At 45.0% G+C, this 25,093-nt stretch overlaps 1 protein-coding gene across 7 annotated transcripts in view; it reads right to left on the bottom strand.

The window, feature by feature from the left end:
• Positions 1 to 386: 386 nt before the first annotated feature.
• Positions 387 to 25,093, bottom strand: part of ZNF41 (zinc finger protein 41) — a 43,075-nt gene continuing 18,368 nt past the window's right edge. For 2 of the 7 annotated variants that reach the window (XM_025372685.1, XM_025372687.1), the window contains exons 2-5: positions 23,446 to 23,796; positions 10,519 to 10,645; positions 10,168 to 10,263; positions 387 to 3,986 (exon numbers count right to left, since the gene is read on the bottom strand). In XM_025372685.1, coding sequence (XP_025228470.1) covers positions 1,942 to 3,986; positions 10,168 to 10,263; positions 10,519 to 10,645; positions 23,446 to 23,517 — 2,340 coding nt within the window. In that variant the 5' untranslated portion in view covers positions 23,518 to 23,796 and the 3' untranslated portion in view covers positions 387 to 1,941. Of the gene's footprint in view, positions 3,987 to 10,167; positions 10,264 to 10,518; positions 10,686 to 23,359; positions 23,797 to 25,093 lie in introns of all 7 variants that reach the window. The other 5 variants (XM_025372689.1, XM_025372691.1, XM_025372684.1 and 2 more) reach the window with 4 other exon arrangements.

Genomic DNA, 25,093 nt, shown 5'->3' with positions numbered 1-25,093 from the left:
GTAAAAAAGATGGAAAATGCCAAATGTTGGCAAGTATGTGGAGCACTAGAACTCGCATACTGTGTTGCTGGGAGTGTACATTGGTACAACCACTTGAAAACTGGTTTTATAACATATAGCTGAACATATGGATACACTTAGGTACATACCTAACAGGAATACACACATATGTTCACCAATACACAGCAGCACAATTCCTAATAGCCCAAGCTGCAAACAACCCAAATGTCTACAAACAGTAGAATGGATAAATTATATTGCAGCATATTCACAGAATGGGATACAACATGACAATGAGAATGAATTATCTACAACTATATGCAACATATGGATGACTCTCACATACATAATGTGAATGACAGAAGACAGATGCCAAAGAGTATATTGCTCGATTATATGATATATAATTGTTTGGCTCAATTTATATAAAATACAAAACAGGCAAAATGAATCTATGCTGTGAGAAGCCACGGTAGTGTATACCCTTGGGGGCTTGCCCGGAAGGGAAAGTGGGGAAGGCTTCTGGGGTGTGGTCATGTTCTGTTTCTTGACCTGAGTATGTTCATTTTTGAGAATGCATTGAGCTGTATGTTTATGATACATGCATTTTCTATATACAGTTTAATAAAAATATTTTAAAATAAAATAAAAATACAATTGCATGCTAGAAAGAAAGTTCCTTTTTATGAGTGTTGTAAAAAAAAGTTTAAGGGAAAATGAGAAAGTGTCTATATATCAGTGTTAAAAAAGAGCAGTGATCTTTCTTGAGAAGTCTTCCAGTTATTCAACTATGATAAACTGTAATTATGTTTTAGAATAACTAATTGCAATGCAACATGACTTTATCCCATAGCAGTCTACACAAAACTACCCTTAATGTGCATGTAGGAAATGAAATGAATATACCTTAACCAAATAGGAAGAAAAACAAAATATTAGGAAGTGAAACCTAATTTTTCAACCATTCTTTTTCAAACAGGAATCCCAAGGAAAGCAGGGGTGTTGGTGGGTGAGCCTGACAATCTAGAGCGCTGTGGATCAGTTCCATTGTTGTAGGGTCAGTTACTGAGGGGATAAGGAATCTATGGCCTGCAGCTTATGCAAATGACAGCTTTGGGGAAACAGGTTAGAAGGCATGCATACCTCTTATAGGGTATGACTCACCTGCTCTCCCAGCAGGGGATTAATAATGAGACAACTACTACCTTTATATGTCTGTATCATTCAATGACTATGTTTCTGTAACACAGGCTAGAGCTAGGCCTAATTTCCCAATTCATAAAGTTATACCTTTAAATTAAAAAGTTCTGTTGCACTTAAAATACATATACCATGAGGACTTCCCAAGGGAAGGGAAAAAACAGTTTTTCATGGGAATCTTTTCTGTGACTGAAGTGCCAATGATCACAAAAACAGGTATCTGCATTCCCAAGTAGATTTCCTGCCTTGATGTCAGTGCCCTGCCAGTGTTTGGACAATGAAAACTCTTCTCCCCAACCTAGAAATTTGAAAAAGTGTTTCCCAGTAGTGAGTACTTTTATGTCCCCGGATATGCTGAACTAATCAGTACTGAATTTAAAAAGTTCTTTATCCAAAAAGTGAAGCATAGGAGATGACAAGTCATCTCCTCGGGTCTTAATTCTACTATTTCCAGAAGCTCAAGAGGTCTGTATGAATCATGTCACCAAACATGACTATCGCTCAAATGCTTTCTCTAAAGGTTCTTCCTATGCGTTGAATTGTATATACACTGTGGTGATGCAGGAACTTGTCTTTCCAGTGGACTGAAGGATACTTGGCTCTGTTTGCCTTCAGTTCACTCAAGCCTCAGTCTCTCATATCCATTTCCCCCTGCACAACAATTGCAGCATCAGGCCTTCCTCGTCCCTACTATTAGATACCTGATGCATACCCAGTTGTGATTTCCAGGTGAAGATTTTCTCAGTCACTGGCTTTATAGCGTTTTTCTCCACTATGCGTTTTCTGGTGTTTAATGAGATTCGATCTGTCGGTAAAGGCCTTCTGACATTCTGTACAAGCATAAGGTTTCTTTCCTGTATGAATTATCTGATGCATACTTAGTGTGGCTTTCTGGATGAAAGCTTTCCCACATTTACTACATTCATAGTGTCTTTCTCCAGTATGAGACTTCTGATGTATATTGAGGCGTGACTTCCAGGTGAAGGTTTTCCCGCAGTCACCACATTTATAGGGTTTCTCCCTAGTGTGGATTTTCTGATGCGTTATGAGATTTGATCGGTCAGTGAAGGCCTTCCCACATTCAGCACATATATTGGGCTTCTCACCTGTGTGGATTTTCTGATGCACACGGAGTTGTGACTTCTTAGTGAAGCATTTCCCACAGTCGCTGCATTCATAAGGCTTCTCTCCAGTATGGATTCTATGATGCGCAATGAAGTGTGATTTCTGGATAAAGGCCTTCCCGCATTCAGGACAAACGTAGGGTTTCTCTCCTGTATGGATTCTCTGATGCACCCTTAGTGTTGATTTCTGGATAAAGGCTTTCCCGCAGTCCTTGCATTCATAGTGTCTCTCTCCAATATGAGATTTCTGATGTATTTTGAGGCGTGACTTCCATATGAAGGCTTTTCCACAGCCATTGCACTTATAGGGTTTCTCTCCAGTGTGAGTTTTCTGGTGTTTAATGAGATTTGACTGGTCAGTAAAAGCCTTTCCACATTCAGCACACATATAGGGTTTCTCCCCAGTATGAGTTTTCTGATGTGTGGTGAGGTTTGTCCTGTGAGTGAAGACCTTTCCACATTCTGTACATATATAGGGTTTCTCTCCGGTGTGAATTCTTTGATGCACATGGAGTTGTGACTTCTTAGTGAAGGATTTCCTGCAGTCGCTGCATTCATACGGCTTTTCTCCAGTGTGAATTCTCTGATGTGTGTTGAAATGTGATTTCTGGATGAAGGCCTTCCCACAGTCAGCGCATACATAAGGTTTCTCTCCTGTGTGGATTCTCTGATGCATCCTGAGTGCTGATTTTCTTGTGAAAGCCTTCCCACATTCATTGCATTCATAGTGTTTCTCTCCGGTATGAGTTTTCTGATGTATACTGAGGTCTGAGTTCTGGGAGAAGCCTTTTCCACATTCACTGCATTCATAAGGTTTTTCTCCTGTATGAATTCTCAGATGTCTAAAGAGGTCTGATCTCTGGATAAAGGCTTTTCCACATTCACTGCATTTGTAGGGTTTCTGGCCGGTATGAATTTTTTGATGTGTAATGAGGCTTGATTTGAAGGTAAAGACTTTTCCACATTGAGTACACAGATAGGGTTTTTCTGCTGTATAAACACTCAGATGTGCATCAACCTGGGGTTTCTGGGGGAAGACTTTGTTGCTCTTGTCACATTCACGGGACTTTTCTCCAGCATGAATTCTCTGATGCTCAAACAGATGTGACTTCTGAGTGAAGCCTGTTACACATTCAGTACACACATAAAGCTTCTCCTCAGGATGAATTTTCTGATGGTGAGTGAGAGCTTGTTTGTGGCTGAGATGTTTTTCACAGTGATCATGTTCACAGGAATTTGCTCCTGTCTTAGCATTCTCATTCTTAGTAGAGGAAGGGCTACGGGGGAAATTGTTACCATTTCCAAAAATCTTGCCAAGGTTCTTTGTTGCACTGTTTCTACTATGATTATGTAAGTTTAAAGTATGCTTCAAAATTGTGTCACAGTTACGGAGTCTTTTAATTGAAGGAACAAACTTGGTAGTCACATGAATTATTTTTTCAATGTTTTTACGTTCATAGCCCCTCTCCTTAATCAATACTTTCACATGACTTAAAAGGTTATTCTGGTTTTCCTGACATCGCTCTAACTGGTCATTATCTTGCCACAATGCTTCTAATATAGAACATAATGAATCTTCTCCTATGGGTTGATCAAATCTCTCACAGTGGAAGAAAATTTCTCCAGGAATTCCCTGTTGCTGCATTTTCTCAATAGCCTCACCTAAAAAGAAAAAGAAATGAAAATGACACAAAGAACAATTAGCAGAGGCTACAGGGGACATGTAGTTCAGACAAGATGAACACAGATAAATGGAAGAGCCCACAGAACAATATAGTAGCAATCATGTAGCAACACAACATTTTTATAGAACACTTAATAAATGCAAAACAACTATATACCATTTATGATGCACAGGGACTGTTACAAGTGCTTTACGTGAAACAGCTCATTTAATCCTCACTAAACCCTATGAGGTAGCTACGATTATCAATTGTTTTACAATTGAGAAAACAGGCACAGAGAAGTCATGCAACTTGCTGAATATCGAATAGCTAAATAAGTGGGAGAGATGGGATTTGAACCCTTGGAGTCCAGCTCCACTATGTAAGAGGCCTAGATTGTGAGTAGAGTAACCAGAAGAAACTGCAGCCTGTGAAGGGGAAGCCTGGCATGGAAGAAATATTTCAGAAGGTATGTTCTTAATACATATCAGCTTCACCACTTTACTAAACTCCCTGCTTCTTCTTCCTTTTCCCTCTATACCATTATGAGTGGAGCTCTTCAAATTTAATGTGAATTTGAACATTAAATCTATATGCCTCAAACACCAATTTCTTTATATCTATAGGAAAACCAGTTGCAACACGCCATCCTGACACAGACAAACAGTAAATAGATATCTGCACTCCAACTCTATAACCAGCTGCAAGTTTCTTTTTTTCTTTTTTTGTTTTTTGAACTGGAGTCTCGCTCTGCAGCCCAGGCTGGAGTGCAGTGGTGCAATCTTGGCTTACTGCAACCTCCGCCTCCCGGGTTCAAGCGGTTCTCCTGCCTCAGCCTCCCGAGTAGCTGGGATTACAGGCGCCTGCCACCACACCCAGCTAATTTTTGTAGTTTTAGTAGAGACGGGGTTTCACAATGTTGGCCAGGCTGGTCTTGAACTCCTGACCTCAAGTGATCTGCCCACCTCGGGCTCCCAAAGTGCTGGGATTACAGGCGTGAGTCACTGCGCCGGCCCCAGGTGCAAGTTTCTATTGGTTCCAGGAATACATGCTTATAGCAAGAAGTATAAAAGAGGAAAGGAAAAGCTATCTGTGGCAGAATCTGCAGGCCCTCCCCTGAGATCTATTCTCCCCATCTTTCACAGGAACAGAATGTGGCTGGGACTTACATCCACTGGCCTCACTGTGTTCTCACCAGTAGAATACGAGCAGAAGTGATATATGCTACTTGCAGGCCAGCCTTAAGACAGTGGGCAAATCTCCTCTATTTCCTCTTCCCTCTTCCCACTGGACTCCACAGTGACCCATCATTAACCAGGTAGGTGACAACGATGCCCCAGGAGATGCCAGAGGAGTGACTTAGAACATGGTCCCTGAATGACCCATCAGGATTAGAGTTGACTTATTGAACTGGACCCATTCACCTCAGAATTTTCACGTAGGGGAAGATATACATCTATATTTAGCCTCTTGTTTTGTTCCTCCATGCATATCCAAAACGTATTGTCTTTCTAAATATTAGTTCTAATTTTGGTATACTTCTAGGGTGCTTATGTTTGGTATGAATTTGTAAAGCAGACACTGTACCATTCATATTGATACTCAGTTTGGCACAGTTTTATAACAGAAAGGACAAATACACAAAGGGTGAGAGTGTTAACATTTCATGCAGTCATCTTCCCTTTCCAAATATAATGTATGTTCCTTTGAATTCCTCTGAGCAGACACTTGAAAATTTCATCTGAAAGAGAAAAAATCTCCTCCTCTGCCTCTATCCCCAAATTCAATAAATTCATTTACTAAATATTTTCTACATGCTCCACTTCAGAAAAGTGAAGAATAAGTGTGCTGGTTATCAATGTTTTGCCTCTCAGTTCCAAATTCACCCTTCCTTGCCTGCTCAACAAAAACGGATCTGGCCCCATTTACCCTGATGTGATTATTACACATTGTATACCTGTATCAAAATATCCCATGCAGGCTGGGTGCGGTGGCTCTTGTCTGTAATCCTCAGCACTTTGGGAGGCCGAGGTGGGTGGATCACTTGAGGCCAGGAGTTTGAGACATGGAAAAACCCCATCTCTACTAAAGATACAAAAATTAGCTGGGCATGGTGGTATATGCCTGTAATTCCAGCACTTTGGGAGGCCGAGGTGGGCGGATCACCTGAGGTCAGGAGTTTGAGACCAGCCTGGCCAACATGGCAAAACCCCGTCTCTACTGAAAATACAAAAATTAGGCCGGGCGCGGTGGCTCAAGCCTGTAATCCCAGCACTTTGGGAGGCCGAGGCGGGCGGATCACGAGGTCAGGAGATCGAGACCATCCTGGCTAACATGGTGAAACCCCGTCTCTACTAAAAATACAAAAAACTAGCCGGGCGTGGTGGCGGGCGCCTGTAGTCCCAGTTACTCGGAGGCTGAGGCAGGAGAATGGCCTGAACCTGGGAGGCGGAGCTTGCAGTGAGCCGAGATCGCGCCACTGCACTCCAGCCTGGGTGACACAGCGCGAGACTCCGCCTCAAAAAAAAAAAAAAAAAAAAAAAAAAAAAAAAAAAAAAAAAAAAAATTAGCCAGGCATGGTGGCATGCACCTGTAATCCCAGCTACTCAGGAGGCTGAGGCAGGAGAATCGCTTGAACCCGGGAGGTGGAGGTTGCAGTGAGCTGAGATTGCACCACTGCACTCCAGCCCGGGTGACAGAGTGAGACTCTTTCTCAAAAATAAAAAACTCCAAAACCCCCAAATATCCCATGTACCCCATAAATATATATACCTATGTACCCATAAAAATTAAAAATTTAAAAAGTGGATCTCAGTCTCTTTAAATATTTTTTTCTTCTGCCAGCTGGCATGATATTAAACTTTGTCAGTGTAAGATGCTAGAGAGACACTGCAGGAGGAGGGGGGCTTGCTTCCTGGTTCTAGGGTGCTCACTCAACAGGCTCATCCAGCAGGGGCAGCCTGTCCAGCACCAGGCTCACGTAGTGTGGGCATCTTTGCCAACACTTGGCTCCTGATGCACATGTAGTGTCCCCAGTACCCAGAGCTCATGGTCTTCTCTAGAGCTCGGCTCCTGCAGTGTGGGTGACTTCTCCAGCACCCAGCTCCTGCAGCTCATATGGATTCCCAAGCACCTAGTTCCTGCAGGCCCCCGCAGCACTGTACAGTCAGCAGCACCCAACACCCCCTAGTTTACTCTCAGATGATTTGTAGTGGAATAGCTCCAGTGAGTCACCTCTGTATCAACAGTTTTCTCGGGAATCCTAGAGGGCAGGTTTCCAGCAAGTTCCACCAGGACAGCACCATAGCAAGTATTCTACCTGCCTCAAGCCATGGTTGTGCCCTCCCTACAAGGTCTGAATCTCATCCCTGGAAAGTAGGGAGCCTCTTCCTTGGGTACTCGCTCACAACCCTAGAAGAACCTGCTGTGCTTTCTATCTGCTATTCCTTTATTCTTCAGAGTTTCTTTTTTTGCTAGCAAATCCCTCATTATTCCAGTCCCACGGCTCACTGCAACTTCGACCTCCTGGGTTCAAGTGATTCTCCTGCTTCAGCCACCCGAGTAACTGGGATTACAGGCGTGGGCCACCACACCCAGCTAATTTTTGTATTTTTAGTAGAGATGGGGTTTCACCATGTTGGCCAGGCTGGTCTTCAACTCTTGACCTCAGGTGATCCACCTGCCTTGTCCTCCCAAAGTGCTGGGGTTATAGGTGTGAGCCACCACGCCCGGCTGCAAAGAATCTTTATGTTAACCACTCTCTGTTCCCATTAGTCTGTGGTTTCTCCCTTGGTAAGACCCTGAGTTATACTATAAGAAATAGGCTCTTCATGTATGCATATTTCAAAACATCATGTTGCACTATATAAATACATACAATTCTTTTTTGTCAAATTAGTAGATTTTTCTATAAAAAGAAACAGGCTCTTTTTTCTTAAAATTTTTTTTGAAATAGAAATGGAACCTTGTTGTGTTGCCCAGGCTAGTCTTGAACTCCTGGCCTCAAGTGATCCTCCTGCCTCAGCCTCCCAAAGTTCTGGGTTTACAGACGTGAGCTACCACACTCAGCCTGAAATAGGCTCTTAATTCCAGAGACTTTCTGAAAACATAGAGGTAAAAGCCTCAGTTACCCTATATGCTAAAATCCTGTGATTTTCTCAGAATTCTTGTGCGATGGAGGATGAGAAAAAGGAAAGAGCCATATAGGCTGGAATAATTAAGAGCCATTTTGTGAGACAGGTGAGAACTGATCACAAGGTGGAAAATGTCTCATCTGAATAGAGCACAGAATAAACAGTCAGATTCAGGGAGGACTATCAGATATGGTCAACGTTAACAAATATTAAAAATGGAGTTGAGCAGAGGTTACAGAAAATATACAGATATGAGTTGAATTGGAAATATGTGGCCATGTTTTTTATCTCCTTGAAAGAAGAGTTTAATTGTTATATACTAGGTAATGGAGAACAATTGTAGGTTTGTTTCATAATGCTCATGACAAGAGAAATAGAATGTTTTAGGTAAAGATATCTGTCATTAGCATTTAATATGAAGTAGTAAAAACAATGGAATCAGCAAATCAAATCAGGAATAGAATAATTGCAATTCAGGCAGCAGAAAATATGGAGCTGGCTGGGCGCAGTGGGTCACACCTATAATCCCAGCACTGTGGGAGGCCAAGGCAGGCAGAAACACTGAGGAAGCCAGAACCCTTGTACAGTGCAGCTAATCTGAGAATAATATGGTGGTACTCAGTCCTATTCTGGATGAGATACTCCATGATTAGGCGCAAATCCTCTCTTCTCTACACATCCCTGAGAAATTCTCACACCCTGTAAGGAAATGTTTATGTAGAAGTTGATTGCAGAATTGTTTGTATTAGATGGGACTTGGACACAACGCCCAGCATCCATGACTAGGTGAGTGGTTAAGTATGATGTGGTGCTGGGGACATTGTGAAATACTATGTAGCAATTTAAAGAATAAAGTCAGACAAACACACTAAAATATGGAGAGACCATAGGAATGAGTGGGAAAAAAAAGGAACAGAATTGAGAAACATAGTATAATGTGTTTTATATATACTAAAAATACATACTCATAAACCAATACTTCAGGCTTTAAGAGAATATCACACAATTTCAAGGTTCAAACACATTAGACCAGCTGCTCATAGGAGGAGGCATAAAGAATGGATATGGAGAATTGGAATAAAAGAAAAGACCTGGCCGGGCGCGGTGGTTCATGCCTGTAATCCCAGCACTTTAGGAGGCCGAGGCGGGCAGATCACCTGAGGTTGGGAGTTCGAGACCAGCCTGACCAACATGGAGAAATCCCATCTCTACTAAAAATACAAAATTAGCCGGGCGTGGTGGCACAGGCCTGTAATCCCAGCTACCAGGGAGGCTGAGGCAGGAGAATCGCTTGAACCTGGGAGGTGGAGGTTGCGGTGAGACAAGATCGTGCCATTGCACTCCAGCCTGAGCAACAAGAGCAAAACTCCGTCTCAAAATAAATAAATAAATAAATTAATTAATTAAAATTAAAATTAAAATTAAAAGACCTATAATCCCAGCAAAGACCTATAATCCCAGCACTCTGGGAGGCCGAGTCAGGCAGATCAGTTGAGCCCAGGAGTTCGAGACCAGCCTGGCCAACTTGGTGAAATCACGTCTCTACAAAAAATACAAAAATTAGCTGGGCCATGGTGGCGTGTGCCTGTAGTCCCCACTACTTGGGAGGCTGAGGTGGGAGGATCACTTGAACCTGGGAGGTGGAGGTTGCACTGAGCCGAGATCATGTCACTGCACTCCAGCCTGGGCAACAGAAATTTTAAAACACTTGGATGTACAAGAAAAGACTAAGATGGGGGGCAGGGGTAGAGTACGAAGAACAAAAAGGTACTAGATAAGACAGGGTGGTATGTGGTACAGAGTACAGAGACTAGAGATAGTTCTCTTGCCAAAAGGCCAATCAAAGAAGACAATAATGTGGCAAGGATCATACATGGAAACGGCATTTAGGTATTTGAGGGCTATTGTCAACTATTTCCAATTGACTCCAAAAGTTTAGAACTTTCAAGATGGGTTATCTTCAGAATGTTTCAAAGGCATCAGGTTTTCCTAGGGAAAGTGAGACTGACTTCCATGTCCCTGTCTGTCTGGGTCACACCCACTCACCTGAACAGCTCTGATGTGGGGCTTCCCCCGCCAGCGTCCATGGCCCCTCTCCTTGCTCCAACTTGAAGGCGGCCTCTGACTTAAGAACTTGGTACCCTGTTAACAGGACATGATACATGATTGGGTCCAGCTGACTGGATTTCAGGGGCCTTTCACTGACAGTTTCCCTTTGCTTTTCAGAAAAATAAACACATTTCACTGGGAACAGAGTAATAATCACAGAGGTGAAAAGGAACTGAATCCCAGACACTTCCAGGATGATACCATCACATAGTTTAGGTGTCGGGCAGCACTCAGCAGCTGAGAATGGAAATACCCTCACTAGCAGATGCATAGGGTGGCTGTGCTTACCCACTGAGAGCAGGTGGCTGTAGTTCTCTAGTGTCACATCCCAGTACAGGCGTCTCTGGGCAGGATCCAAGTGCTGCCACTCCTCCCTGCTGAAGTCCACAGTCACATCCTCAAATGACACTGAAGCCTGTAACGACACAATCCTGTTCAAGGCAGCATGGTCAGCACTGGGGGATGGAAGAAGGTAGATAGCAAGCTGTTTTTAATGCTTTTTACCGTAATGTATCATGTAGGGTTTTCACTAAGTACCTAGTTTTGTATTTTATTTTGTGAGAGTTAAAAAACTTATTCAGGCCGGGCGCGGTGGCTCAAGCCTGTAATCCCAGCACTTTGGGAGGCCGAGACGGGCGGATCACGAGGTCAGGAGATCGAGACCATCCTGGCTAACACGGTGAAATCCCGTCTCTACTACAAAATACAAAAAACTAGCCGGGCGAGGTGGCGGGCGCCTGTAGTCCCAGCTACTCCGGAGGCTGAGGCAGGAGAATGGCGTAAATCCGGGAGGCGGAGCTTGCAGTGAGCTGAGATCTGGCCACTGCACTCCAGCCTGGGCGACAGAGCAAGACTCCATCTCAAAAAAACAAACAAACAAACAAACAAAAAAACTTATTCAAGTATCTTGACATTTGTTGTGTACTACATTCATTAGTTTATTCATTCATTCTCTTTTCAAAATGAGGATTTTAAATGAGCTCTCTTTAAGTCCTCTAGCTAACTTAAAAACAAGATACTGGCCGATTATGTGTCAGATGATGTGCTAGGCAATGGTGATAAAGAGTTGAGTAAAATATAAAGCAACTTAAAGACTTGGATAACCAACAGAAGAAGACACAAAGGGAGCTTTAGGAATTTGGAAGAAAAGTATAGGAGGTATAAGGTTATAGACTTCATAGAGACAGTGGGGCAAGAGTTGTCTAGAAGGGAGAAGCATGAGCAAAAGTATGGAGAAAGGGAAATAGAAAAATACATGGTGGATTCTGAGAACTGCAAGTAGTTCCATATAAAGGAAAGGAGTCTGTGTAGTATATTAAGGTGACTATGAGGAAAATCCAGTAGAGATATACTAGCATCAGAACAAGGAACAAGTCTTTTTTTCTAATAGAGAATGGACTGCAATTTATATGCAGGAAAAGACATGATCGTAATTGTGTGATTTCAAACAGTATTCAACATGCATCACGCTGGGCACGGTGGCTCACTCCTGTAATTTCAGCACTTTGGGAGGCCGAGGCGGGTGGATCACCTGAGGTCAGGAGTTTGAGACCAGCATGACCAATATGGTGAAGCCCCGTCTCTACTAAAAATACAAAAGTTAGCTGGTCGTGGTGGCACACACCTGTAATCCCAGCTACTTGAGAGGCTGAGACAGGAGAATTGCTTGAACCCGGAGGCAGAGGTTGCAGTGAGCCAAGTTTGTACCACTGCACTTCAGCCTAGGTGACACAGAGTGAGACTCCTTCTTAAAAAAAAAAAAAAAAAAAAAAGGATAGATCACGAGGAATGTTTGAAATGGGTGAGTCCAGATCGATCTGGAGATGCACTACAGAGTTTATGTGAAAGAATAAGACAATCTGGACTTAAGGCAGTAGTTGTCATGGGCAAGTAAAAGAAGGTGTTGGCGGGCGTGGTGGTTCACGCCTGTAATCCTAGCACTTTGGGAGGCTGAGGCAGGCAGATCACCTGAGGTCAGGAGTTGGAGACCAGCCTCGCCAACATGGCAGAACCCCCGTCTCTACCAAAAATATAAAAGTTAGCCAGGCATGGTGGGTGTCTGTAATCCCAGCTACTCAGGAGGCTGAGGCAGGAGAATCACTTGAACTCAGGAGGCAGAGGTTGCAGTGAGCTGAGATCATGCCACTGTACTCTAGCCTGGGTGACAGAGTGAGACTCCATCTCAAAAACAAACAAACAAATAAACAAACAAAAAGAAGGTGTTGATACTGTGTTTTAAAGAGGCTGAATTATGGGAGTGAGAAAAAGAAAGAATTCTAGGGCAATTCTCAGTTATTGGTTTTGTACAACCATGCAGAGGGTGGTGTTACATACTGAGAGGGGCTAGTAGATTAGGAAGGGAGTGGGGAAGAGAATGAAACATAATGTTACATTTTGTCCATGTTGAAATAAAGGTGAAACAAAGAATGAAACATAATGTTACATTTTGTCCATGTTGAAATAAAACATGCAGGGAGTTATACAATAGGATGTTGGGCTAGAATAGAGGTAAGATCTGGGAGTTCTCATATAGAGCTGGGAAACAGATGAGATGGCCCAGGAAGGGCACACAGATAGAGAAGATACAAAAACCATCTCTTACAGACCATCTCTAAACCAAGTGTATTTAAGTCAGAAATCAGTAATAAGATGAAACTTTTCAGAAATCATCATTTTAAAGTCAGAAATCAGTAATAAGATGAAACTTTTCAGAAATCATCATTTTAAAGTTTAAAAATACAGTTCAAAATAACTGATCGTCTAAGAAGATACACTAAATATCAATGTAATCAGTACATGTAAGAATTTATTGGATTAAGAAATGGTAACTAAAGTGGAAATTAGGGTCTTCAGCGCTTATATTACAAAAGAATAAAGTCCAAAATTCCATGCATTAAGCATTGAAATAAAGACGTTATAAAAATAACAATAGAGCCGGGCGCGGTGGCTCAAGCCTGTAATCCCAGCACTTTGGGAGGCCGAGATGGGCGGATCACGAGGTCAGGAGATCGAGACCATCCTGGCTAACACGGTGAAACCCCGTCTCTACTAAAAATACAAAAAACTAGCCGGGCGAGGTGGCAGGCGCCTGTAGTCCCAGCTACTCGGGAGGCTGAGGCAGGAGAATGGCGTGAACCCGGGAGGCGGAGCTTGCAGTGAGCTGAGATCCGGCCACTGTACTCTAGCCTGGGCGGCAGAGCAAGACTCCGTCTCAAAAAAAAAAAAAAAAAATAACAATAGAGTAAAACCCAAAAGAAGGTCTTTAAAAAGTAGAAATCAATACATTCAATGCCATCCCAATTGAAATCACAACAGGATTTTTGTAAAATCTGACAAACCAATTCTAAAATTTCTGTGGAAATGCAAATGGCCAGGAATAGCCAAGACATTTTCTTTAAAAAAAATTATTTTGTATCTTGTTTTCAGAGACACAGTCTCACTTTGTCACCCAGGCTAGGGTGCAGTGGCACAACCACAGCCCAATGCAGCCTCAACTACAGGCGTACGCCACCATACCCTGCTTCGTTTTTTTTTTTTTTTTTTTTTTTTTTTTTTTTGTATTGTGTAGAGATGGGGGTCTCCCTAGGTTGCCTAGTCTGGTCTAGAACTCCTGGCCTCAAGTGATCCTCCTGCCTCAGCCTCCTAAAGCACTGCGATTGCAGGCGTGAGTCACTGTGCCCGGCCTGCCAGGACACTTTTGAATAATTAAAGCAATGTGGGAGGACATGCTTTACAAGACCTCAAGACTTACAAAGCAATGGAAATTTAAGACATTGTTGTCCTGGTGCTAGGACAGACAAATAATCCATTGCAACAGAATATAGAGTACAGGTCGGGTGCAGTGACTCACGCCTGTAATCCTAGCACTTTGGGAGGCTGAGGCATGTGGATCACCTGAAGTCAGGAGTTGGTGACCAGCCTGGCCAACATGGAGAAATCTCGTCTCCACTAAAAATACAAAAATTAGCTGGGCGTGGTGGCACGTGACTGTAGTCTCAGCTACTTGGGAGGCTGAAGCAGGAGGATCGCTAAAATCCAGAAGGCGGAGGTTGCAGTGAGCCGAGACCAGGCCACTGCACTCCAGCTTGGGCGACAGAGCGAGACTCAGTCTAAAAAAAAAAAAAAGTCAATTCCAAGGCCAGGTGCTGTGGCTCATGCCTGTAATCCCAGCACTTTGGGAGGCCGAGGCAGGAGGATTGCTTGAGTCCAGATTTAAAACCAGACTGGGCAATATGGCGAGACTCTGTCCCTACAAAAAAAATAAAATATATAGCACATACATAAAAATTAGCTGAGTGGGGTGGCATGCGCCTGTAGTCTCAGATACTCAGGAGGCTAGGTGGGACGATCTCTTGAATCTGGAAGGTGGAGGCTGCAGTGAACCATGTTTGTGCCACTGTACTCCAGTCTGGGTGACTGAGTGAAATCTCATTTCAAAAATATATATAAATTCCAGATGTATTATAGACTTAAATGTGAAAGGCAAAAACTATAAAGCCTTTAGAAGATAATACGGATGGCTATCTTCATGACCTTGAATTAGGAAAATAGTTCTCAAACATGAACCATGAAAATTGGTAAGTCTTTCTACAACAAAGCTTAGAACTACTATTCATTTAAAAGACAGCATTAAAAGAGAACAAAGGGAAAGTCACAGAGTAGAAGATATCTCCAACATACATTATAAACAAAAGGCTCAGAGCTAGAAGATGTAAAGAACTTGTACAAACCAGTAAGAAAAAAAGAGACCACCTAGTAGAAAAATGGGTGAAGCATTCATTTTACAAAAGAGGAAATCCAAGGCTTTAATAAACGAATAAAAAAAGATTTAACCTTCTTAGTAGCAAGGGAATACAAATTAAAACCACAATGGATACCACTACACAACCTCTAGAAAGTCTTAAATGAAAAAGACTGATAGTACCAAGTGTTGAAGAGAATATGGTGCAAAGAGAACTCTCATATTGCTGATGGAGGAGGTGGGAATTGCTACAATCACGCTGGAAAGTATTTTGGCCCTAAGTGGTAATGTTGAAGACATGCAAGCAATATGACACAGTGAGTCCACTCATGGAAATATATACGCCCACGTGGAATATATGCACATGTACAACAGGAGATGCATTCAAGAATATTTCTAGTGGCATTATTCAAAATATATAAAATATTTCATGATAAAAAGGTTTAAAAACAGTGATTTAAAAAATCAGTATTCAAAAAAAATCAGTATTCAATATATGTACAGTATCTATTGTCTTTGTAAAAAAAAATATTAAGGATATTTTCTTTTTCTTTTCTTTCTTTTTTTTTTTGAGACAGGGTCTTACTCTGTCACCCAGGCTGCAGTGCAGTAGCTTGATCTTGGTTCACTGCAACCTCCACCTCCTGGGTTCAAGTGATCCTCCTGCCTCAGCCTCCCTAGTAGCTGGGATTACAGGCGCCCACCATCATGCCTAACCAATTTTTGTATTTTTAGTAGAGACAGGGTTTCACTATGTTGGCCAGGCTGGTCTTGAACTCCTGACCTCAGGTGATCCACCCGGCTCGGCCTCCCAGAGTGCTGGGATTATAGGCTTGAGCCACCACGCCTGGCCAGGATATTTTCTTTTTTTCCTTTTTTTTGTTTTTTGAGATGGAATCTCACTCTGTCACCCAGGCTGGAGTGCAGTGGTGCAGTCTCGGCTCACTGCAACCTCTGCCTCCTGGGTTCAAGCAATTCTTGTGCCTCAGCCTCCTGAGTAGCTGGGATTATAGATGCCTGCCACCATGCCTGGCTAATTTTGTATTTTTAGTAGAGATGGGGTTTCACCATGTTGGTCAGGCTCGTCTAGAATTCCTGGCCTCAAGTGATCTGCCCACTAGACTCCGAAAGTTCTGCTATGACAGGTGTGAGCCACCATGCCTGGCCTCTTTTTTTATTTTTTTGAGACAGGATGTTGCTCTGTTGCCCAGACTGGAATGCAGTGGTACAATCATGGCTCACTGCAGCCTCAAACTCCTGGGCTCAAGGGATCCTTCCCGCTTCAGCCTCCTTAGTAGCTGAGACTACAGGTGCACACCACCATGCCCAGCTAATTTTTAAATTTTATTTTTACTTTTTTTGTAGAGATGGTGGTGGGGGAGGGTGTCTCACAGTGTTGCCCAGGCTGGCCTCCCTCCTGGGCTCAAGCGACCCTCTTGCCTCTTAAGTAGTTGGGATTACAGGCATGAGCCACAGCCCCTGGCTGTAAAAACTTTTATTATATGCACTGGGAGCTGGTAGACAAAAAACCACCTCACTTGTCTCTCCCTCCCTGGAAGTCATGAAGGTCACATTAACAATGCCACATTCACATGCACAAACACCATGCCAGGCATTACAAGCATTGACAGATGCAACAGAAATACAGACAAGGTACACTGCCCTGTTTGGTCCCTTCCCCCACCAAAATAGAAGCTTTGGACTCCACCATGGCTGGGAAGGAATGTGTAGGGTAGTGAAAGAGGGCTCTGGAGAGATTTGGGGAGAAAGCTGATAACACAGACACACCCAGATTCCAGCCTCACCTGCCACATATGAAAAGGTGTCATTTTTCTGGGCAGTATTTACCATGGAGGATGGTGTGTGTCCCTACCACCATAAGGACTCCTACAAGGACTTCCTCATACTAGGTAAGGGCCCCCATCCCAGAGCCTCATGGCTCTCCAGCTAGTCATGCAGCAATGCCTCCATTCAGGGTCATCTCAGTCCCAGCACATTCTGCACCCTCACCCCTGGGGGTATACTCTGCTGCCAGGACTGGCTGCCGACTGCCCAGTCTGTCCCTGATCCCTTAGGCACCTGCTCTGTCCCACCCTGCAGCTGGCTGGGGGCTCAGGCCTCCTGCTTCAGGGCTGCTCTCACTCCTGCCTCAGGATACTTCTGTCACCTCCTGGTGTGATCTTGCCCTTTCACTCTGCCCCAGGCCTAGCAGAAGGGCTTCCAGGGCACATAGGAGCATGGCTGGAAGCGAGCCTGGGGCGAGGGACCCAGCTGCTCTGCAGGTTCCCCCTGGGCTGGGGGCGCCCTGGTCTTTGCAGGATAATTTTCTGGGTGGTCCTGGACCAACCCAGTTGTCTCCTCTTTCTTGCTTGCAGTTCTCAAGAATAACTGTAGAATGTGCTGGAAATGGAACATCCTGAGCTGTGGAGGGACTAGTCCAAACAGGAGAGAGAGCCGGGGGCTCTCCTGGAAACAGGATGTCCAGTGCTTTAGCCCTGAATGTTGGGTTGTCCTAGGGTATAAAACCCCACGTGGGCTGCTTTCTGGGATCCCTCAGCTGTGGTGCAAGTGGGGCACGCGCAGATGAGACTCCAGCTGCACCGAGCAGCTTTCATGAGCCTTGGGGGACCAGCTTGCAATGAATCGTAGGCTTTTGCTCTCCCTGACTGCCTACCTGTAAGTAATAAGCCTGCTCCATGTAACTTGTGTGCATGGGTGTTTCTGTCTCATGGGACGTAGACAAGCTGGTAGCCAGTACGCAGAGACCCTGCTTCGGTCTTTGTGAAAAAAACATGAAGGATATTTTCTTTTTTTTTTACTTTTTTGAGACAAGGTCTTGCTCTGTTGCCCAGGCTGGAGGGCAGTGGTGCAATCATGGCTCACTGCAGCCTCAAACTCCCGGGCTCAAGGGATCCTTCCGGCCTCAGCCTCCTGAATAGCTGAGACTATAGGTGCACCCCACCATGCCCAGCTAATTTTTAAATTGTATTTTTACTTTACTCCTCCCTGTCCATCTGAGTGTTTCCTGTTCCCCGGGACTGTTCTCTGGCCCTGCAACTGTTCTTCCCTCCTTCTGGCTTTCCCCCGCTTCCCTTGTTGCTTCCTGTACAGCTGTTTTCTGCCTGCCCAGATCTGTCCCTGCTCCCTCTGCTGGTTCTTGTTCCCTCTGACTTTTCCTTGGTCCCTCTCTTTCCTATTCCCTCTAAATGGCTCTTGTTCCTTCTGAGTACTCCCATTCTTTTATTGCTTTCTTTGACTCTACCTGGATCCCTCTAACTATTCATGCCTCCTGTTTCCTGTTCTGACTGCCCTGTGCTCCCTTTGTTGTCCCTCCAGCTGATCCTTGTTCTGTGGCACCATTCTGATTGTGTGCTAGTCTACCTGACTGTTCCCTGGTCCCTAAGGGCCTTTCTTGTTCCTTCCAGCTGTTTCTGGCTCACACAGACTGACTGCTGTTGGATTCTGCTGACTAATCTCTAGTCTCCTGATTCTTCCCTGTCCTTGGACAGTTCCTTGAGTACATTTCTTTCTTTCCATTCTTTCCTTCCCTTCTTCTTTCTGAGACGGGGCGTCACTCTGCCACCCAGGCTAGAGTACAGTGGCACAATCACGGCTCACTACAGCCTCCACCTCCCGGGCTCAGATGATCCTCCCACCTCAGTACCACCCTACCTGGCTATTTTTTTTTTTTGATATATATATATGTGTGTGTGTGTGTGTGTGTATGTGTGTGTATATATATATATGTAGACATGGGGTTTCACCATGTTGCCCAGGCTGGTCTTGAACTCCTGGCCTCAAACAATCCTCCTGCTTTGGCCTCCCAAAGTGTTGGGATTACCACCGTGCCTGGCCATTGAATACATTTCTACTATGCTCTCCCGTGATGTTCACGCATCTCGTCCGTGGACCACACTTTGAGCAGTACCTAACTAGCTAGCTTATGCCCTTACCCATTAAAATGCACTACTGCGTGTTTTATGCCACGGCTGGATTCTGTACTTGCACTGCCTCCATTACTCACATTACATTTAACTATTGGCTGGTTCCTCTGATTCCTTCTTGGGTAGGGTGGCCAAGTGTCTCAGTTTGCCCAGGAATGTTCCTGTTTTAGCACTGGAAGTCCCATGTCCCCTCAGTCACAGGCAAACCAGCATGGTCCTGGGAACTCTGGCTGTTTCCCAGCCTCTCCAACTGTGCCTTCACGCCAGTAACTACTGTTTGGGCCCTCGGGCTGTTAACTCGCTTCAGTTATACCATTCTTTCTGGTTCTCCTCTGGTCTCTCTAGCTGGCCACTGGTCAATCAGGCTACTACTCCACACTGGATATATGTTTAATGCTCACTTGACCTGTTCCCTAGTTCCTCTGGTTACTTCCCAGGGCCTCTGGTGGACCCTCAGCCCCAAGCACATTTTGGCTGCTCCCTCTGGCTGCCCCCCAGCCTCAGTGACCATTCCTTGCTCCAGGTGTTCCACAGTACTCTAGGCCATTCTACAGCTTCAGAGGCTCTTCTCTCATCTTTCTACCTGTTCCATGGACTCTGTCCCTTCCCTGATCCCTCTGCCCATTCTACAGCCTCAGCAATTGTCTCCTGGTTCCTCTGGCTGCAATCCATTCTCTGGGCCATATTTCCCATTTCTTGTTCCCTAGTATCTCTGTCTTTTGCCTATACCCTCAAGCTCTCTTCTAAACCAAGGAATTGCTTCCTGGTTCCTCGGGAAGTTGCTTGTCCCTCAGGCTCATACCCAGTTCCTTGGATATGTTTGCTTTTTCCATTTTATCTGATTCTTCTGCTTCCTCACCCCTCTGGATACTGACTGCTCTGTCTGGCTGCTTTCTGGTTCCTCTATTTCCTGGTACCTCCTCCTATTTCATGATCCTTCTCACTGTTCTTTAACCCTCTGCTCTTCCCTGCTCCCCAGTGATTACCACTTCTCCAGCCTCAGCAACTGTTTCTTGGTCTCTGGCTCCAGCGTCTGACTCATGTCCTGCTTGTTTCATTATTCTTCCACCTGTATCCTGGACCCGTTGGCTATTCTTCATCTCTAGTAAGTGCACCATGGTCCCTGTTCCTTATTCCCTTGTGGCTCCCTCCAGCCCTCTTTACCTTACTGATCCCTCTGCTTATTCTCCATCTTCAGCCACTGTTTCTTGGTACAACTGGCTGCTCCTCAAACCCTGGGGACATTTTTATTGGTTCCTAGGTATCTCTGCCTATACCCTGCTCCCTGATGTTTAATGAAAACACCAAGACCCTAACCAATAAATAAGTCAATAAATAATATTCCCCCCAGGGTCTCAGTCATTTCCATCTCTTCTTGAGGTGGGTCAGAGATCTGTGGTTAGGAAGGAAGAGATGAATGGAGAAATGTGCCTTTCAGAATCGTTCTTCTAGAAATCCCCACTGTTGGCTGGGCAAGAGGCCATGTGCAAGAGTGGGGAGGACCACATTGTCATGGCCCTAATCTGTGGGTCCGTGACTGACATGACTGAGCAGAGCTTAGACAAGGTGGAAGTGTACTACTGTCGAGCACTGATTCACTTGCTATTTAATGCCCCTATACCTTTGACTGAAAAATATAATTTCAATGACTTGGCAGAAAGATGTATTTATTTATTTACTTATTTATTTATTTTGAGACAGAGTCTTGCTCTGTCACCCAGGCTGGTGTGCAGTGGTGTGATCTTGGCTCACTGTAGCCTCAGCCTCCTGGGCTCAAGTGATTCTCTCACCTCAGTCTCCCAAGTACATGGGACTACAGGTGCACACTACCACACCCGGCTAATTTTTGTATTTTTGTTGAGACAGAGTCTTACTATATTGCCCAGGCTGGTCTCAAACTCCTGAGCTCAAGCGATCTGCCCGCCTTGGCCTCCCAAAATGCTGGGATTACAGGCATGAGCCACCATGCCCAGCTGGCAAAAAGATTTAAATGTAGGAATTTTATCATAGTAGTTTAATCACAATAGAAAACCTCAAATACCCTAAATGCACATTATTAGTGGACTGGTTGTAGGGGGATGGGGAGACACTGGTCAAAGTATACAAAGTTTTTGTTAGAGGGAATAAGTTTTTGAGACCTATTGCAGTTTGGTGGCTAGTTAATAATGATGTAATGTTATTTCAAAATTGCAAAGAGAGCAGATTTTTTTTTTCTTTGAGACAGAGTCTCGCTCTGTCGCCCAGGCTGGAGTGCAATGGCACGATCTCGGCTCACTGCAAGCTCCGCCTCCCGGGTTCATGCCATTCTCCTGCCTCAGCCTCCCGAGTAGCTGGGACTACAGGCACCCACCACCACGCCCGGCTAATTTTTTTGTATTTTTAGTAGAGACAGGGTTTCACCGTGTTCGCCAGGATGGTCTCCATCTCCTGACCTCAGGTGATCCACCCGCCTCGGCCTCCCAAAGTGCTGGGATTACAGGCATGAGCCACCTCACCCGGCCAAGAGCAGATTTTAAATGTTCACATCATGAAAGAAATAAGTCTTTGAGGTAATGGATATGTTAATTAGGTTGATTTAAATATTCTACAACGTATACAAATATCAAAACATCACATTGTACCCCATAAATATACACAATTATTATTCATCAATTAAAAATAAAATTTGCGGGGCATGGTGGTGACTCACGCCTGTAATCTCAGCACTCTGGGAGGCCAAGGCAGGAAGATTACTTGACCCCAGGAGCTTGAGACCAGCTGGGTGTGGTACCATGTGCCTGTAGTCCCAGCTACTTAGGAGGCTACGGTGGGAGGATCGCCTGAGCCCAGGAGATTGAGGCTGTAGTGAGCTGAGATTGCAACACTGCACTCTAGCCTGGGCAACAGAGGGAGACTGCCTCAGAGGAAAAAACATTAAAATAAATAAATAAAATTTAAAAAATAGCAAACTGGCTAAATTATGGACATCATAAGTGTATAAAGAAAAATACTTGCTGCCTAGCAAACCATGTTAAACTGCCCAGTTAAAAATGAGGTAACCAAAGAGTATGATTCTGTTTTAAAACTTTAGCTATATATGTGTATGTGTACAGTATGTATGCACACTCAGGCCCCACATGTATACTCACACACATGCACACATGCACACACAAAGGAAAAAACCACTGAAAGGAAATAACAGCTAAATGTTAACACTGGTTAGCTTTGGGTAATGTTGGAACGACAAGTAATTTTTTAGTTTCTTCTATTTGCTAAACTATACTTTCTAATATTTTATTATGAAGTTATAAAATGACCAAAAAAAATAATATTTAAAAGTTTAATGTTATCCTAATGACCACATGACCCTGAGCCCCTGAGACAATGAACCCTTCCAGAGTCAACAGCATCCACAGGCAGGTCTGAAAGGAGGGAGCTGTCGGGCAGGGTCTGGCTCGCTCGTGGTCCTCCTCGGCTTACAGGATCTCAATGGGAACTCTGATCCGAACGGGAGTTCTGAGCAGGAAACTTGATCTCAGCTGTGGTGCGGTGAGGGTGGAAGACACAGTCAGGAGACCTGACTCCAGTCTAGTGTTGTCACCGCCAACCTGAGAGGCCTGGGCGAGTCATGTGTCTTCTGGGGCATTTTATTCATCTTTTTTTTTGTTGTTTTTGAGACGGAGTCTCACTCTGTCACTCAGGCTGGAGTGCAGTGGTGTGATCTCAGCTCACTGCAACCTCTACCTCCCAGGTTCAAGCGATTCTCCTGCCTCAGCCTCCCAAGTAGCTGGGATTACAGGCATGCGCCACCAAGCTCAGCTAACTTTTTGTATTTTTAGTAGAGACGGGGGTTCGCCATATTGGTCAGGCTGGTCTTGAACTCCTGACCTCAAGCAATCCACCCGCCTCAGCCTCCCAAAGGTGCTGGGATTATAGGCGTGAGCCACTGTGCCTGGCCATTTTATTCATCTTTGAAAGGAGGAGGGAAAGCCAGAAGGGTCCCAGAGACTATGGTGGCCCTACTACCCTGCCAGTCTCTAAGTTCCAAAGAAAAAGGATTTTTCTCTACCTAAATCAGGATAGAGGAGAAATTGCCAGATCCCCAGAGACCTGGGGGAAGTGGGCACTGGTGGGGATCAGCTGACGTCTATAAAGAGCCGACAGAGAGGGAAGGGTTGGTGCTGGGGTGGGGGATGGAGTCTCCCTGGCTATGGATAGTGGCTGCTTCCACCTGGACCTCACCCTCATTTGCCCTGCAGGGAGCTGCCCCCACTCCCTAGGTTGTGGGGCTCACCCTCCACATCCTCCCTCTCCTCTAGTGTAATCAGCCACATTACCCTGTCCACTGAAACACGTGGGGCTCTGGATGTGGCCGCATCAGTCAAGTGGTGCTCACTCTCAGTGGGAGGACCCTGGTCTGTCTCCAGGGCAGCAGGTCTGGAATCTGCCGCTTCCTCTGACTCACCTGCTCCTGCCCTGAGGCCCTGGGGACAGGTCAGGGTATCTCCTCACTGAATGAATTACTGCCTCCGGGGTCCTCTCCCTCCTCACCTCACATGAGCTGCCACGTCCCTCTGCAGCCACGACCGGGTACCATGGGGGAGAGTCCCCATTAGCTGCCATGTTCACGCTGGGCCTCAGCCCTCAGGCTCTCCTGCTGACAACCCCACTCTTTCCCAAGCTGGAAGCTGAGCTGGCGTCTGCGGACTCAACCGGAGCTGCTGGGGCGAGGCAAGCAGGAGTCAGAAGGAAGATCCTGCAGTTTCCACTAAGGAGCCTGGCCCCCAGACTCTGCAGAGGCTCCAAGAAACCCTGGAAAGACAGTGTCCACATGGTCATCACTCCACGTTCACCCACAAATATTTTCTGGTAGTGCCCAGGGGAGGCTCACTGTGCTGGATGCTGCAGAAGAGAAAAGTTCGGTAAAACCCACACCAAGTATTAAAGCAAAACATGGGGAAAATTCACAAGATCTGGTGTAAAATGAATGAGCATTTGTATTCAAGTTCTTCTATGTTCTAGCTAGAATCTGAGGAAGTCACTTTATGTGAAGTTTCTTCATCTTAAAACAGGATGAAAATACTTATCTCATAGGGTTGTTAGAATTAAACGAAATGATGCTTCTACGTACACCTACTTGGTACCTGGAACATGCTCAACTCATTTTTTTTTTTTTTTTTTGAGACAGAGTCTCGCTCTGCCGCCCAGGCTGGAGTGCAGTGGCCGGGTCTCAGCTCGCTGCAAGCTCCGCCTCCTGGGTTTACGCCATTCTCCTGCCTCAGCCTCCCGAGTAGCTGGGACTACAGGCGCCCGCCACCTCGCCCAGCTAGTTTTTTTTGTATTTTTTAGTAGAGACGGGGTTTCACCGTGTTAGCCAGGATGGTCTCGATCTCCTGACCTCGTGATCCGCCCGTCTCGGCCTCCCAAAGTGCTGGGATTACAGGCTTGAGCCACCGCGCCCGGCCTTCAACTCATTTTAAATAGTGCTATTATTACAAGGTGCAAGGCATATTTTATTAGGTACCTCATTTAATTTTCACACTCATCCTGTGGACTAGGCATTATTATTATTACTAATCCCATTTACCATCAGATAGAGCTGTTCAGAAATATTAAGAAATTTGCCCCAAGATCACTCAGATGAGGGGGAAGGACAAGGATTCAAACTCAGGTATGCCTGGCTCCAAAGCATACTTTCTTTTTCTTTTTTTTTTTTTTTTGAGATGGAGTCTCGCTCTGTCACCCAGGCTGGAGTGCAGTGGCTGGATCTCAGCTCACTGCAAGCTCCGCCTCCCGGGTTTACGCCATTCTCCTGCCTCAGCCTCCCGAGTAGCTGGGACTACAGGCGCCGCCACCTCGCCCGGCTAGTTTTTTGTATTTTTTTAGTAGAGACGGGGTTTCACTGTGTTAGCCAGGATGGTCTCGATCTCCTGACCTCGTGATCCGCCCGTCTCGGCCTCCCAAAGTGCTGGGATTACAGGCTTGAGCCACCGTGCCCGGCCCAAAGCATACTTTCTTAACTACTGAGCCATTTGGTACTCTATTCAAGGCAGAATCACAATAAACACTGTGGTTCCTGCTACCTTCAAAGTGCTCTGGCTGAGCAGTGACCATGCCACTTGAGCATAAACTGAGCTTCTGTGTAATTCAGTGTACATTCTATGCAAAGAACAGAGCCCACCCTCTTCTGTCAAAGATG

This window comes from Theropithecus gelada, chromosome X (assembly GCF_003255815.1).
Source record: "Theropithecus gelada isolate Dixy chromosome X, Tgel_1.0, whole genome shotgun sequence".
NCBI lineage: Eukaryota > Metazoa > Chordata > Mammalia > Primates > Cercopithecidae > Theropithecus > Theropithecus gelada.
Note: the sequence above shows the minus strand (reverse complement) of the source record. Positions and strands in the feature narration are given on the sequence as shown.